Genomic DNA, 17,381 nt, shown 5'->3' on the forward strand with positions numbered 1-17,381 from the left:
ATGTGCATGTGTCCCTTCAAATCAGTATTCTTGTATTCTTTGGGTAAATACCTAGTAAAGCATTTGCTGGCTTGTAGAGTAGTTCCTTTTTTTTTTTTTTTTAAACTTTTTGAGGAACCTCCATACTGTTTTCCAGAGTGGCTGCCCCAGTTTGCTTTCCCATCAGTGGGGTAAGAGGGTTCCCCTTATTATTATTATTTTTTTTTATGAGACTAATGCTTTACCTACTGTACTAAGAGGTACCTTATTATTATTTTTTAAATCAGTTGAAAAAACTGAGGCTTGGGATTTTAGGTAATCAGTCTATGCCTCTAGTTTCTCAGCAGTAGGCCTGGGAGTCAGAGCTGGGTCTTCATCTCAGCATTATTATTTTTTTTTTTTTAAGATTTTATTTATTTATTTGACAGAGGGAGAGATCACAAGTAGGCAGAGGGGCAGGCAGAGAGAGAGGGGGAAGCAGGCTCCCTGCCAAGCAGCCCATGTGGGGCTCGATCCCAGGACCCTGAGATCATGACCTGAGCCAAAGGCAGAGGCTTAATCCACTGAGCCACCCAGGCACCCCTCAGCATTATTTTTTTAGGCTTATCACATCCTTACAACTTTTGTGAAGTCTCTCTTCACTGTGAGAACTGAGACTTTATCTAGGACGTGCAGATGCTGTGCGATTCCTTCGTTTGGAGGCTAAGTCTCCCGACTCTGAGCCTATATATACCATGCTTTGTGGTTGAATCCTGGACCCGTTGCCAATCTTTTGAGCAGCTCCTTAAATTCTGAGTCCAGCTCCCAGCCCTCATAGTCTCTATTGCTTCTCTGGCCTGTAACATGGTGCTGTAGCTCTTACCGTGTGGTATAAAACCAGGGCCCGGACTAATGCCAAGGTCTTAACCACACATAGAAATTGAAATTTCTAGTGAGAAGACTCTCTAGGGTGAAATGCTATGAAAGTGACAGCTTAACAGTGAAGTTGTTTCCCTTATGAATAACTTTAATGTAAAAATTGTTTTGTAATATAATCTCTCTGGACTATTGTTATTTTTCTTCTTAGGTCATTGCTAGAATCGTGGATGGAAGCAGATTCAACGAGTTCAAGGCCTTCTATGGAGACACATTAGTTACAGGTATAAAGGCAAAGAATCGAAAATATGAGCATTTTCTTTCTTTCTTTCTTTCTTAAGATTTTGTTTTTAAGTAATCTCTACACCCAATGTTGGGCCCGACCTATAACCCTGAGATCGAGAAGTCCTATGTTCTCCTGACTGAGCCAGTAAGATGTCCCTGAACATTTTCTATTGCTTTCAAAATAAATGTCATGACATGAGCTCATGTCATAAGGTATTGATGTACTTCACGTGAACTTTGTTACTTGGAGTGGTACAAGTGTGTGGGTCTATATTCAAAAGTTGTTTTTTTTTTTTTTTTTTTTTTTTTTTAAAGATTTTATTTATTTATTTATTTGACAGAGAGAAATCACAAGTAGATGGAGAGGCAGGCAGAGAGAGAGAGAGAGAGGGAAGCAGGCTCCCTGCCGAGCAGAGAGTCCGATGCGGGACTCGATCCCAGGACCCTGAGACCACGACCCGAGCCGAAGGCAGCGGCTCAACCCACTGAGCCACCCAGGCGCCCCTCAAAAGTTGTTTTGTGAAGGTCATGTGTAGCTGAATGGCTTCATAGACCCGGGGTTTGCAACGATGACGGCTAGATGCTGTAGTAAAGGCCCTTGTCTGAGACTTGGTGGTCTTCACTCTATAAAAAGCTTCTTATTGGGGTGCCTGGGTGGCTCAGTCAGTTAAGTATCTCTTAATTTTGGCTCAGGTCATGATCTCACGGTCATGGGATCAAGCCCCATGTCAGAGTCTACACTGGGCATGGAGCCTGCTTAAGATCCTCTCCCTTCCTCTCTATCTGCTCCTTATCCCACTTCTCTCTCCCTCTCTTAAAAAGCTTCTTATCAAAGCAAAGTTAGCAGAAATATTTGTAGTTCTTTTTCTTCCTCTGGATAATTTGTAATAATTTTGAAAACTTCAGCACTGTTTCCATGGTTCTATAGTCTTTAGTTCTGCTAGCAGGTTTTATATGGTGTTAAGCCTCCTACAAGGACCTTGAGTGTGTTACTCCTTCTCGTAGCCTCTGTGTAGGTCTGATGTTGAATCATGTAAATACGAGATTGAGAATACAGGACAGAAAACCAAATCTGAAAAAAAAGAAAAATAAGGCTGTTTATAAAAGTTCCTTTGTTCATCTGAAGTGTTGAGTTTGTAGGCTTTTGAAGAAAAGTATTTGAAACATAATAATCTGTCTTGGACAAATGACAAAATGAATTCTGTGAATTTTATTTGGTCTTTTGAAGGCTAGAAAATATAGTAAGTCACCTGAAGACAAGATATCAGAGTAGAAACAAAAGTGGAACTCACTATAAAAATCCAAATTGCAAATATATGTTAAGGCTTAAGGATGAATCATACTTTTCTTCTGGTTTGATTTATGTGCAACAAAAGGGTTCACACTGGGAGTGGAATTTATGTTTTTGTATTGAGGTGTTTAAGTGATTAAGAGCTTTTTGTTTGATATATATTCAGGATTTGTGACCAAATAGTTCAGGATGTAACCTCTTGTGCAGCAGTTTGAAACAAGTCAGAGCTGTTTTCTGCTTCGTTCCCCAAAGACAGATGGGCTGTCCTGGTCATCTCTTTTTATGAATTTGCCCCTTACTTGCTAAAAGACTTGTGGTACCTTTGTCCCCTAGGATACTAAGGATAACGTAGTTCCTGTATCCCTTCCTGACTGTATTGGAATTGAGATAAGACTAGGGAAAGGAAAGGTATTTGAGAAAGAGAAGAGGGGCATGGGGGCTGGTGAGAGGGGGAAGTACTGGGGAGAGGGAGAAGGACAGATTTTTCTGAGGATCAGGTTCTCTGGCCCCTCTGAAGAGTTTTCTCATACCTCCGCACTTGCCTTATGTAGGCCCTAGTAGTTTCTTGGACATTTTGCTTTCCTGTTTGGCCCGAAGGAATTTGGTGAAGGCACTTCCTCTGTGTACCTAATATGGTAGGGTATGTGGCCTACTTATCTGGTGCTGTGCCTGGAGATCCCAGGCCAGGCTAGGGTTGAAACTCTAAATAGCTCACGGGGCAATATATCTTAGGGCTAGTACCACACTGCTGAGAGATGTGCTAGGTTCCTAGCTGTTTTTGTGGGATGAGGCTGAACTCTGAGTGGATTGCTCAACCTCTGGGGATGGTCACCCTTCTGCATTTCCCTCTGTAAGTGGCAGGGCCATTTAAGATGGATAGCCTAGGCTTCTGGCTGGGGTTTTAGGACTGAAAGACCAAGAAAACCAAGGCAAGGCCAGAGTAAAACAAATTTTTTAAAAACAAATTTTTAAAAACAAATTTTAACCGTTTAGTGTTTTGGTGTATCAGTAGGTTGACATTCTGTCTCATTCATTACTTTATCTTCAACGATTTTTCGAGCACCTGCTTTGTGTCACATACCAGAGATATCTCAGCAGCGGCCTGTGCGTCTGGAGCTTGAAGATAGAGTCCAGTTCTGGGCACTTTGGTCATGTGCTTTCTTGGACCCACTTCAACAAGCACAGTTCATTGAATCTTGGGTTCCAAGTCTTTGACACCTGTTTAGAGTCCTACGCAGGCTTATTGAAGTTCACTCTGGGGAAGCTCTCTCTAGCCAAGTTTTTCAGGTTTGCAAAAACCTCCTGAAATTACCTCAGGTGTCTCCCTCACATAGTCTTATCCTTCCTTTCCCTCTCCCTTACTTCTCCAATATGTCTGTATGGATGGTGGGTATTTGCAGTGGGAGCAGGAGTGGTGGTGAGAGCCATTCTTCTAAGCTTAGCTGCGTTTGTTACTGGAAACTCACAACCCCCAGGCTTGACTGTGTTCCTGTTTTTGAAAGCAAGTCTGCTTTTGCTGAGTTTATCCCCTTTACCTTGAGGGCTTGTCATCGCCACAGGCATTTTCAGGTAAGCCAGTCACCTGAAACTGGTGGAGAGCTCTCAACGTGGGCCTTTTAAGGGCTCTCCGTCTGTGATTCATTCCATTTCAGAATACCCTCTGTCTGGTACCTAGTAGGGCACTTGGGCATACACTACAGGAACGAATGGGTGACACTCTAACCCCATCATCTTACCAAACCAACCAGTCAGACAAGTGACAACTTTACACAGAGTGCACTCAAGGAAGCACACACCCAGACTCCCGATACCTTTGAAATAAAACATTGTGACCCAAGCTGTTCTGTACCCTGGACAAAATCTCCACATTTTAACCTTTCATCTGAAGTTAAGGAATGTATAACTGTCTATTAGCTGTGAGTTAAAAGCTCTCTGAAATACATAAATATTTTTTTCAATTTTCTTTTGAGGATTTGCTAGAATATTTGGATACCCTATAGGTATCGTTGGAAATAATGGAGTTCTCTTTTCTGAGTCTGCAAAAAAGGCAAGTACTGTTAAACATGTTTCAAGATTTTCCATTTTAATTTAACCATAATTGGCTTTGAAGGCCAAGTAATGGATGAAAGTTTATTACATAAAAACTTTAAATATTTAACCAGATGCCTCAGCAGGCAGAGCATTGTGTACATGCATGTGAACATATGTGTGTGTGTGTGTGTATGTGTGTGTGAGTGCTTGAACAGTTTTTATGGAGCTTTATATTAACCTGTTTTCTCTAGAGCACTGTTTTGGTTTTATTTTTATTTTAATTTTTAAAAAGATTTTACTTATTTATTTGTTAGAGAGTGAGAGAATGAGCACAAGCAAAGGAAGCAGCAGGCAGAGGGAGAACCAGGCTCCCCGCTGAACAGGGAGCTTGATGTGGGACTTGATCCCAGCACTCTGGGATCACAACCTGAGCCAAAGGCAGATGCTTAACTGAGCCACCCAGGCATCCCAATTAGAGCACTATTTTAAAAATCCAGTGTTTAAATACATTATATGTTAATAAAGAAATATCTAGGGTTTTAAAAAGTTCTTATAAGATCCATGAATTATGAATGCCGTGGATGACATACATAGCCTAAGACTATGAGAATGCTTGTTTTGAAAGTGTTTGTATTCTGTTTTCTCTTAAAGTGGAAAACTAAGGAATTATCTTATGCTCAGGAATTCCCACTGACAAGCAGTTCTTCTCTTCGTTTCTTGAGTGTCACTTGCTGTTCCACATGTTAGTGATTGACTTCACCCCTCCAGCTGTGTGCCGGTGCTTACACAGGCAACTGCAAAACAAACGTGCTACCAGCACAGTCACATGTCCCGCTGGCCGTCGGTCTGCATGGTGTGTTGTTACTAGCCAAGCACAGGGCGCTCGTTCTTAACGCTGACCCAACTATGGTGTTTGTAGGATGCACGATGGGTGCAGATTCCTTACCCCCTCTTTAAAAAGATTATCTTCTTTGCTGTTAGGGGGCTCACTTCATCCAGTTGTGCTGCCAAAGGAATATTCCTCTGCTGTTCCTTCAAAACATTACAGGTAAGAAAATAGCTTAATCAGTTTTGTAGCATTATTCCAGAGCTGCACTGTCCAGTATGACTCCAGTATTGGACAGTATAGACCTAGAATACTTCTGTCGTAGAGGAAAGGTCTAGTGGATACTCTGTAGGGTCAGGAATCAAATAGATGAGAAGTTTATCCATATTTGGATGAAGCAGTTTCTGAGTTCCACATATCACGGTCAGATGGCCTCCCTTTGCCCATCCACATGGATACCTGCCCCTCCAGCAGCAGGACAGCTGTGTTCTCTACCAGGAACACTCTCTGATCTCACTCTGAGGGCGTTGTCTGACCCATCGTGTGTCTGCTAGCACTTTGTTTTCCTTAAAGGATTTCTAGCACATGCTATGGTTCACCCTTTCCCTCATCTTTTCCTGTGTAGTTAATTCTGCCCAAAGCGATATATTATAAAAGGTCTATTCATTCCTTTTCACTCCTGAACGAGTGTCTGGGGATTTGAGTTTACACTCCACAAAGAATGGTATGCTCAGTATCATCTCTCTGGATTTCATGTTTCACCGATGATCATAATAGGGTGGATGCAATGATTTTTGAGGTTTTTCATGATGGTAGATTTCTTTTTCTTAGAATTCTAGGATTCTACTATTTATATTGTATGCTGGATGAGCTTAGATATGCTGGTGAGCTGAAAACCGCCCCCCCCACCCCATCTTCTAAGTGACCGTGGTTATTTCAGGGTCAAAGGAAGGAGGGCTCTTAATTAGTTGTTAGAATCAAGCAAGCCTTCACAAGAAAAAGGAGTTTGGCTCATGGTGGGCAGTAGGGCTTTAAATTGCCCTGTTGCTAAGACATGTTTATCTGGTGCTGCTCTTAAGTTTATGATACTTGGTTAGATGAGTTTTGAGAGGCGTTCTATCCAGACAGCAGCCTGAGGGGGTCCTATGTGGCAAGCCTGGTAATAGGGCAGCTAAAAAGGATTCTGAGGCTTCACTAGTCCTGGGACCTTGTTTCTAATAATGGTTCATGGTTTCTTAACCACCAGTAGAGCAAACCTTTTTCCTGAAAGATAGACCTACATTTTTGGTTTTTGGTGTCTGTTTGGGTGGGGGCAGAGAGCCGAGGTTGGGTTTGGTTTTGCAACCTTGCATTTGAGGGACTTGTTGTGACATTCATGGAGATATGTATGCAGAAGGCAGTTGAATAAATCTTGAGCACAGAAGACATGTGTTAGCTACAGGTGAAAATGTAGGCATCGTCAGAATATGGGGATGTTATTTAAAGCTGTGGGAAGAGATAAGAACACCCCTAGAGAAGAGAAGAAGGCTCAGGGACAGTCTTCGAGTATCTCTGATTTCTTTCATAGAGATGAGAGTAGAGGAAGGAAGGGAGCACGATGACGTTGTTTCTAATGCTGGAAAGGATTTAGAGAAAGACAAGTGAGGGGTCATAATCTTTTTCAAGGTGGAGTCATCTACAGGGACTAGAGTGGTGGTGGGATTCTGGGTGAGGAAGCAGAGCTTGGAGATAGCTGCTCCTTGAGATGGCTACTGTGGAAGGTTTCATGGAGTCAGGACAAGGCAGAAAGGGGAGCTCTGAGCTACGTGAGGGCCCTGTTAGAGGGGTCCCAGGGAAGCACATTGCGCCCAGCAAGGGTGAGGGCTGTCCTATCAGTACCACTGTATTCGTAGCTCTTATAGGCGTCTCATAGAAATTGAGTGGACTCGGATGACTTCATGGCTGGGGACTTGCAAAGCAAAAATAGTGACAGTCAGGCAAGTGAGTCTGTGGGTGGGGAGGGAGCCACATGAAGCTTGACTTGGGTTTTGTGAGGGAAGGAGGAATTCGCCCAAGGCCCAGAAGGCCCAGTGCAGAGCATTTTCAGCAGAGCCAGGAGCTTGAGGTAGTAGAGGAAACCTGTAATTGTGGAAAATTTTTTCACCTGGCTATTGAGTCACTGGCAGGAGCTCTTAGCATCTATGAAACATTCGTCTTTAGTTCCTCAGAGGTGTAAAGCAGCATTTCAGAAGGAGCAGTTTCTGTATTGAAGCAGGTCCGTGAGTACTAGAGGCCTCACAGTTGGGCTTGCCACAGCCCTTTGTCTTTAACTTGCCGGGTCACGTGCTTTCATCACCACATTGCTGTTCTGAGAGCATTTCTTGAAGATAAGTTTCTTGCATCTTTATCTCACTTGAAGATCTTTGTGTGCATCCAGATGACCCATTATAAGGGAAATTTTAGAAGTGATTAGGAGCAATTTTATTTGATCTTTTAAAGCACACTTTTTGGGAGATAGATTTCACATATAAATATGTTGTTACAGTGAGAGGCCTTATAGTAAAATATAGTTGGCAGGATGTCCTTCACTTACCATGTTGGGCTTGACTTCTGCACTTAAATCCCATCATCCAGAGGCTTTTTTTTCCCCTTTCTTTTAGGATTTATGGTTGGTAGAGAATATGAAGCTGAAGGGATTGCCAAGGATGGTGCCAAGATGGTGGCTGCTGTAGCCTGTGCCAAAGTGCCTAAAATAACCATCATCATAGGGGGGTCTTACGGGGCTGGAAACTATGGGATGTGTGGCAGAGCATATAGGTAGGTGGTTGTCATGGCTTTCTCTGAAGGAATCTCACTTCAAGTCTAATATGGTCCATTTGTTATGGGTTTATTTGAAACACTGAATGTCATTCACACATCTTGATCAGTGATACCGTAATTTGTATCATCTGGAGGAGTGAAAGGAAGTTTAAGGCGAAACATACTGCTTGGAAGATATCCACAATGGGAATCAGGAAATATTTTGAAATGGCTGATAATGAAAATATTACATGTCATAACTTGTGTGATGCAGCCGAAGTCTTGCTTTGAGGAACATGAATAGTAGATGTAAATAAATAAATATATATATATTTGAATGAAAAGAAGACCAAAAATCAATGAGCCAGCTCAGGAAGTTCACAGAAGAACAGCATATTAAGCACAAGAAAAATAGAAAACAGGACATTATAAAGATGGAAGAATCAGGGAAGTCCAGAGTTGTTTGGTTTAAAAAGGTTAACAAACTTGATGATCTCCTAGTAAAACTAAAAAACGAAGCAACAAGGCTTTATATTATATCAGGAGTGGAAAACAGGACATGAGCAGAGGTAATAAGGGGATATTTTGTATGTTTTGGGGCCCATTAAATTGAGATGAAATGGAAAAATAAAATTTATCAGAACACATCACAATCACCTGGAGAACTTAGAAATCCTATTCTGTTCAGGCCACACCTCTGGAAATTAGCCTGGGGAGGGTTTTGAGCATGGTTTAAAAAAAAAAAAGAATCCCGTAGTAATGTAATGCACAGCTCGAATGAAGAACTACTAATTTAGAAGATAAACACAAGTCTATGAAAATCTCTGTGTTGTACAGTGAATTAACTTGATCTTTTTTTCCTTTCTCCCCCCATAGCCCAAGATTCCTCTACCTTTGGCCGAATGCTCGCATCTCAGTAATGGGAGGAGAGCAGGCAGCCAATGTGTTGGCCACAGTAGCAAAGGACCAAAGAGCACGTGAAGGGAAACAAGTAAATGTCATTTCTTCTGCTTCTCTGGTTTGGCTTTTACCACTGACCACTCTGGAGGCAGGGAGCAGTGCGCCCAGGACCACTCTGTGTTCATAGGTCAGGGTCTCACCCCAGGGCCTGGCTTCACTTAGAAGATGCTGACTTCGAGCAATATTGACTTGCATATGCTCTGTCCCTCTTCTTAAAGCGACGTGATTTGAGGTCCCTTCTTATCATTTTTCCAAATCTCCAAGAAAACGCTTCAGAAACTATGCCTGTGAGGGCCCGAGGCAGAAGGATACTTGGTTCTTTGTCATTTGCAGTTAGTGAGATTTAAAGAAATGTGATTTAAAAAAATGTGATTTTTAGGACTGAAAGCAGCAGAGGCTTTTTTGTTTTTTGTTTTTTGTTTTTTTCAGTTTCTCCTCAGATTGGCTTTGAGTGGGAGAGCTCAGTCATCTAATTGAGAAATGAATAACATTAAACTGTGCAGAGATAAGTGGAGGAAAACAGAGAGGTCACTAGCTGCTTGATGAAAGGCAAATCAGCAAGCGGCTGCTTTTAGTTTTGCTGCATGTTAATAAGGGGCGCTGGAAGGGATTAGTTTTTAGGTCTCATCAGTAACATCAAACAAAAAAGGACTCCACAGGGTACAGCGTGCTCCCAAGCTCCAGAGAAAATTTACATGACTCAGAAAAAATGTGGTTCTTGCCCCTTGCAGAGCTGACATTCTGGGGGCTGACGACTCACAGTCTAAGGGTTGAGTGAACAACAAGATAATTTGTCAAGACAGATTCTTCACTGCAGGTTTTTAAAATGGATCCTTTTGTGTGTGTCTCAGAGATTCTTCCGAAGTTTTGCATTAGTTTTTTTTTTTTTTCTTTTTGTGAGAGAGAGAGTGCACGCGTGCATGAGTGGGTGGGGGGAGCGGTGCAGGGGTGGTGGTGGGGCAGGGGGGTAGAGAGGATTTCAGCAGCTTCTCTGCCGAGTGTGGAGTCTGACTCAGGGCTCAGTTCCATGACCCTGAGATGATGACTTGACCCCAAATCAGGAGTTGGAGACTTAATTGATGGAGCCACCCAGATGCCCCTTCACTAATTTTTATTAGTGAGAACTTATGAACGACTATTTTGTGTAAGCACCAAGCCTTCAGGTGACTGGTGCGTGTTCTTAGAATCGGTCAGGTGCGCTGTTGTATTGTAACGGGGCGTAACATGGAGGAGGCCTTCCTTGAAGGCTCACTTTCCTGCCATTTTGGGGTCATCTGGTCAGCTGTCTAGTTGGTGGGATGGGGATAAGAGAAGCGTGGAGGGCAGGCCCTACCTCCCTGAATGCCTCCCATGCGTGCCCCATGTTCTAAATCATCTTTTCCAAGCAGCAGGAACCCTGCACACCTAAAACTGAGGTTTCATATTCACTTCAGTATCGATTTGTAATAAAGCAAAATGAAAGGTTTATTTGTGTGTGTATATTAGGGGTGGCAGGGGTATGAAGTTCTACTGGATACATTTTTTTAAAGATTTTATGTATTTATTTAGAGAGGGAGAGAGTGTGTATCAGGGGAGGGTGTGGAGGGCAAGGGAGAGAATCCTCAAGCCGACTCCACGATGAGTAGGGAGCCCCCGTGGAGCTCACTCTCACAACCCTGAGACCATGACCCCAGTCAAAATCAAGAGTCAGATGTTTAAGCAGCACAGCCACCCAGGCTCAGAGGAGAGGCACCTGCCCCTCTACCTGATATTTTGAAGACTTACCCTTAACTCAGTGGTCTCTTACTAGATAGTTGTTCTTTGGTTAATTTGCCTTACAGATCCATGGATTTGTCTGTTTTTCTATATGAAAGGAAAGTACAGAATTTTAGTGGTTCTCACTCCAAATTCTTTTTTTTTTTTTTTTTTTACAATTTTGTCTATTTATTTGACAGAGATCACAGGTAGGCAGAGAAGCAGGTGGGATGGGGTGGTGGTGGGGAAGCAGGCTCCCCGCTGAGCAGAGAGCCCAATGTGGGGTTCGATCCCAGGACCCTGAGATCATGACCTGAGCTGAAGGCAGAGGCTTCAGTGCCCCCCCCAAATTCTTGACATAAAATAATATTAAACTATGAAAGTACATAAAAGAAGGTTGAATTTATTTGAAATAAGTCATTTGTTTTCGGTGTGAAATACCTTTTTTCCCCCCAAAGATTTTATTTATTTATTTGACAGAGACACAGTGAGAGAGAGAACACAAGCAAGGGGAGTGGGAAAGGGAGAAGCAGGGAGCCCGAAGTGGGGCTCGATCCCAGGACCTTGGGATCATGACCTGAGCCGAAGGCAGATGCTTAACGACTGAGCCACCCAGGCGCCCCTGAAATACTTTTTAAGTTGAAAATACTTTTCAGGCTTACAAAATTAGTTTGCATAAAGATGTTTACACCTGAATTATCACTTGTTTCTGGCAATACTGGTGGGCAAGCCACTAAGTTTTTAATTAGGGTAAAACATCTCTCAGCAATTTGAGTTTATTCAAGTTGTGGTTGTTGTTTTACCCCTTTAAGCTTTAAAATTTTTTGAATTTGGCTCTTTTGAATGAAAATTCCCTACTAGTCCCCCTTTAGCAGAAGCTGCTAAATATAAGGTTACCCTTTCATTACACTCTGTAATTCACATCCGTTGTTGGACGCTGCTAGATTACACGATGGATGATGCCTTATACTGAACAGCTTCAGGATGTGTCTGATAAGGGAGGTGTAATGGTGCACCGGTGTGGCACTCCCATCTCAAGTGAGATCCTGTGTTTGAAAGCATCTCTTGTAATCGCTGTGATATCACCAAAAAGATGTTGGTTGTAACATCGTTACTCCAGAAATGCTTACTCCTTTATTCATGAGGTTCTCTTGATTGGATCTCTTGTTTTACTGCAGTAGACGTACTCATGGTCCTTTTTCTTTCAGTTCTCCAGTGCTGACGAAGCAGCCTTAAAAGAGCCCATCATTAAGAGATTTGAAGAAGAGGGAGACCCTTATTATTCCAGTGCAAGGTGGGAACCAAGGAATGACCACCTCCCTCATGCTCTCAATCTGGGCTGTGTGGGTGGCAGCCTTATAGAGATCTGGGCAGTTGGGTTGGTCCAGCTTTCATGGGATCCACAGAAGAATGTTCAGACACTCTGAATTTCATATTGTTATCTCTATAATGGGAATGTCTGCTGAAATAGCACCCCCTACCTCCAGGCTGGGCTGTGCACCCACCACCATTGGTCTTGATTCTGCAACCCTCCCCCCTTTCTTCCTTATCCCGATTATAGGGGAAGTGTCTGGGCCTACAGGGGCTGAAAAGTTAAAGAGTTACCTGGCTGTGTCGTTTTCAGGAATTTGTTCTTTTACCATTTTTGCTTCAACGTGTGGATTCCTGTCATTCCACTCTCTTTGACTATTTCCTATTTACCCCATTTTGAACATGAGATTGGCGGGACACTCGTTGGCATTGCTAACAAGTGTGTGTCTGCATTCCGAAGGAGAGTACTCACAGCCAGGGTCTCTGTGTCAACACCAAGTAATCACCTCACAGGCCACTGCAGCTCTTGGTTCTGTTTGTTTCTTACCACACCTAATGAGGTAATAAATGATCATGGCCTGCCCAGGCTGGGAGACGGGCCGGCGTGTGTGCCTTCAGACCACTGTTCTCAGCAACTTTAATGTTCTTCATTTGGAAGAATAATCAAAGCTTCCTATCCTCCTCTTATCCCTTAGGCAGATGGAATAAAGCAAATAACTATTTGTGTTTTTTAAAATTAGGTTACGCTGTGATTTATGTCATTTACTGGTGGAGGCAAACTGGAGAGGAAGGAGAAAAGAAAATAACAAATTAGAATTCATTCAGTCATCCGAACATAACTTCTGGGACAGGCGCTGCTCCTAGCACTGGGGGTACAAGGGTGGAACATACTTATTTTCAAGACCATAATTATTTCAGAATAAAAAGAACACTACTTGGCATCTTTAAAAGGCCCCCTTCTCTTCTCACTAATACATATTTTCAACAGCAAGTTTGCAGTTATATTTCGTTGTTGTGGTTCATTGATTCATTGAGTTAAGACCAAAGTATTTTATAGTCTTGGAGACAGAAACATTGTCTTGTTTACCATCACTTAAACAGACTTCTGTAGTAGCCAGTAAAAGCAAAGAGGAAATAGAAAACCCTAAGAAAAGGTTTAAGAGAAAATAATAAATTGTCTCCCATCCAAGTACTAACCAGGCCCGACCCTGCTTAGCTTCCGAGATCAGACGAGATCGGGCGCGTTCAGGGTGGTATGGCCGTAGACAAGAAAATAATAAATTGTAAGCTCATCTACAGTTTTTTAAAGCTTCTCTGTAAGATCGTGAATGAAATTCACAAGGACAGTTGAAACTTCGAAAAATAGTGAGCCATTAATAAGATTTTCAGCCTTGGCTAAGTCATCTTTTGGGAAAGACTGAACCCCTTATTATTTTCATGCTTACATCAGTATTATTATTTAAATGGACTGTATTCAAGGCAGGAGAACATATGGCCCAGATAGATTTATCTTTGGAAATAAATATTGTAAGACACAAAGGTTTTTCTGTTCATCTGAGTACACGTAACCCTTCTGTTGAAACACTTGGTGGCAGGGGACAGCAATTTTCTTTCCAAGATGAAAGGATTTTCAAGTCAATTTATGGTCCCTTCCTCAGGTTTAGTAAATCTCAGCTTAACAAGAAACTTCGGTGGTCTGTTTCAGCTCTGCCATGGTTGGACTTGTCTTTTCAGAGAACGCTTTCTTTATCGCTGCTCTGACCTTCTGTGTTTCTCTTAATCCTTCATCTTATAGGTGCAGCATGCCCGTTTTCTTCTGTTCCCTTCTTTTTGCAGTCCAAACTTTTTCAGGCGTTTGATTAGTTCCTCTTACCTGAAATGGTCTTATTCATGGCCATCATGAAGGAGGCCCTGGCATCGCTGTGCTCCCTGGATTCTTCTGCTGTTGGCTGCAGAAGGGAGTGTAATCAATTGACCTGGTTATACGTGACAAGGGTGGCCTTCCCTTATTGGCTGTTGATACTTCAGGGTCCCTATTCTGAATGTTTTATGAGCAAAGATTTGATTCATGGTCTGTTGATATAAGTATGGTTTAATAATTGATGTTCTTGTCCAGATACTGCAGGCAGTTTGTTTAAAGAAAGCTGAACTGCCACCTACTAATGACCTTTAAAAAACAGTATTTCTCATTCATTTTTCTTTATAAAATTGAGGTTGTTGGTGAAAAGCAAACGCATTCCTACTTCAGAGTTTCTTTTGTAAGCAGCTTAAAGCAATTACTTTTTTTCCTATTGTAGCAAAAAATAAAGGATTTCTATTGAAGGTATTTTATTAGCCAAATGTAGTAATTCAGTAATTGTCATTATTTCTTAAAAGTATGGGAGTTTGGGGGGAATGCACCTTTTCCAGTAGAGACTTTGGTTTGAGATTATTATGTGGGTTCCTGGGCCTTTCCGTATTAATAACAGGAACACATCAACTTGTACAGTTGGTTTGGCAGAAGAGGAACAGTAGAGATTTTCCTGAAATATGTAAAAACATTTTAAGATTAAGGAGTATTCTGAGGTTTCCTGAAGCAGTTCCCAAAGCCATAGCTCACTCTGACATTCTGTGTGGGCCTGGGATGAAAGTCCTGTCATTTTTCTCTCTCCTTTCCCCTCCTTTGAAGGCAGTTTTCGTTATGAGAAAGTAGTACATGCGAGCTCAGCAGTAGATCCCTCTAGGACCTGAAGAAAAATCTCAGTGTTTCTGGACATAAATTGTGTAAATGGTGGTTTGGTGATGGATTCCTAATGATTTATGTTTTGTTCTTTTACCAGGCTGTGGGATGATGGAATTATTGATCCGGCAGACACCAGACTGGTCCTGGGTCTCAGTCTTAGTGCGGCGCTCAACGCACCAATCCAGAAGACTGACTTTGGCATCCTGAGGATGTAACTAGAATCCAAGGCATCTTCCATGGGACGTGCACCAAAAATGGATGTGCTAGTAGCCTTAAAATTTTAGACTTGCCCAACATGTGGCTGTTACAGTGAAATTGTTTCCTGAACAGAGTGCATTTTACTTTTCTACCTTAAAAAAAAGTGAGGATATTTATTTGATGTATTTTAATTCTCTGTGCATTTTCTTAGAGAAATTTTTCTGCGGCCCAGATTTACAACCCATAAAATGAAGAGAATAACTTAGCCTTTTTAACCACATGTAGTGTGAAAAGTCCCCTAACCTCTAAATTCCAGGATGGTTGTGGTTGTTCACGGAAAGTTGTTTTTCCACTGAAATGATTGCTTTGGTGATTATGCACGATGCTATTTTAACACACACAGTTTTTAAAAACATCTATTACTTTGCCTTTCAGCCACCATCCTGCTCCTTCCCCTAACAGTCAGACTTGCTGTTGTCTGCTCTGGGGGCTCCCTTTCCTCCCCATCTCTCTTCATCCCTCTCCTCACTGACTTCCACTGCCGAAGGCCCTCTCCAAGGTTGGCCTCCATGTTGCTGAAGCCAGTGGGTTCTTTTCCGATGTTACGGGACTGAATTCTCTGCGGCACGAAGAGCAGTTGAACACTTGTTCCTAGCAGTGCTATCCTTAGCTTCCAGACTGTAACTCTAGGTTTTCTACCAAACTCTTTGGCCCATTTTGTTCTGTTCTGTCTCCTTTGCCAGGCCCTTTTCCTCCGCACATTTTTCTCCCACCCCCTTCTCCATTTGTCCTGATTTTTCATTAGTAAAACATAAATAGATTCTGATTCCGAAAGATACAAAAATAACATGAACGTATCTCCTCATTCTTTTTTAAAAATTGTGGTAAAATATATATAACACAAAATGTACCATTTTAACCATTTTTATCTGCACAGTTCTGTGGCATGAAATCCAGTCACATGGCTATGCAACCGGGCCACTGTCCAGCTCCAGAACTTTTCATCTTCCAAACTGAAACTCTGTTATGAAACTCCCCACTCCCTCTCCTCAGCCCCTGGCCCTCTCTTCATTCTTAAATGTGGGTGTTCCTCATGGTTTGGTTTATTCTCATCAGGTCATTTCAGCCCTTATGGCTTCGGTTGCTGTCTGAATGTGGATGATTCCTGCATCGACACTGTTCTCCCTGAGCTCCAGACCTGTGTATCTTAACAGGTCTACTGGATGTCTGCACCGATGGTCTTATAGGAACCTCACATTCAATTGTCAAGGTCCATTGATTTTGCCTCCTATCTCTTGAATTCCCCATTATTTTTGTCTTTCACTACCGTGGGCTTTAGAAGTGGTCTCCTACATCCAGTCTTAGCTAGTACTGCCTCTCTCTTACTGTGAGATGAAGATGACCATTCTAAGTGTGCATCTGGTATGTTCCTCCCTTGCTTAAATGTCTCACTGGTTCCGTGTAGAAGTACCAGACCCCTCATGCTCTCTAAGACCACGATCATCACATCCCTTCTTCTGTCTCATCTATGACTCTTCCTCATGCTCAGTGCTCCAGCTGTTCTAGATTTCTTGTTTCTTGGACCTATAGAGTCCTTCCCACCTTGGGGTCCACCACCCAGAGTTCCCTCTGCCGGTACCATTCTACCTTCCCTTAAACACTTACCTTTTTGTCTCTTTGACTCCCCTGGGCTGGATTAGACACTATGTGCTCTTGTAAAGCACCAGCCACTTTCTCTGTGTTACATATATATGAGAAACATAAATACTTCTTTAATATTGGCCTCCTGCTAGAGTGTAAGCTCTCTGAGAGCAAGGACGTGCTTTTTAGCCTGCATCTCTAGTCCCTAGCACTTGTAGGTGCTTACATGTTTGTTGAATGGATGAGAAAAGCCAGATTTTAATTGATGTCTTCAGACCAAGTTACAATGAAGTGATTGGTTATATCCTCTAACAACTGTCCAGTGCTTTCCTAATAAAATTAATATTTCAAACATTGTGTGTGATGTTCAATATAGGCAGCATTTGTGTGCTAGAAATCAGTTTAATTTTTTGACATATGTACAGGTAAACACTCACAGTTCAGAGATAGGCTGCATTTTCAGAAGGATGTTGGACGAGGTCATTGAGAGGACGTCCCCCTCCCTTTTCCTTGGAAAGTCCCTCCCCCCGTTCCGCCCACTGTTCCTATAGTGGTAGCCATTTCAAGAACATAGCCTTCAGAGAGTAAGGAATTGCTGAGACCATCTGAACACAGTTAAGGCCTCTTGATAAACAAGATTCTGGCCCACAAGTGTGGAGATGATCTCATGTTGTGGTGGTCGCAGACCATGCTCCCAGAACGGCATTCCCTTGGTTACTAGCTTGGAGTGGCTTGCTTCTCTCTCCTGTTCCTCCCTTGGTCTCCCAGTT

The 17,381-nt window shown here is 42.4% G+C and overlaps 1 protein-coding gene across 3 annotated transcripts in view; it reads left to right on the forward strand.

Moving 5' to 3' along the window:
• MCCC2 (methylcrotonyl-CoA carboxylase subunit 2) overlaps nucleotides 1-16,963 on the forward strand; it is a 74,955-nt gene extending 57,992 nt beyond the window's left edge. For 2 of the 3 annotated variants that reach the window (XM_059175194.1, XM_059175195.1), the window contains 7 exons: nucleotides 1,046-1,118; nucleotides 4,381-4,457; nucleotides 5,423-5,489; nucleotides 7,907-8,063; nucleotides 8,922-9,036; nucleotides 11,948-12,033; nucleotides 14,870-16,963. In XM_059175194.1, the coding sequence (XP_059031177.1) occupies nucleotides 1,046-1,118; nucleotides 4,381-4,457; nucleotides 5,423-5,489; nucleotides 7,907-8,063; nucleotides 8,922-9,036; nucleotides 11,948-12,033; nucleotides 14,870-14,987 (693 nt within the window). In that variant the 3' untranslated portion in view covers nucleotides 14,988-16,963. The remainder of the gene's footprint in view (nucleotides 1-1,045; nucleotides 1,119-4,380; nucleotides 4,458-5,422; nucleotides 5,490-7,906; nucleotides 8,064-8,921; nucleotides 9,037-11,947; nucleotides 12,034-14,869) is intronic. The other variant, XM_059175197.1, reaches the window with a different exon arrangement.
• The last annotated feature ends 418 nt before the right edge of the window (nucleotides 16,964-17,381 follow it).

The sequence above is a fragment of the Mustela lutreola genome, chromosome 5, assembly GCF_030435805.1.
Source record: "Mustela lutreola isolate mMusLut2 chromosome 5, mMusLut2.pri, whole genome shotgun sequence".
Taxonomy (NCBI): Eukaryota; Metazoa; Chordata; class Mammalia; order Carnivora; family Mustelidae; genus Mustela; species Mustela lutreola.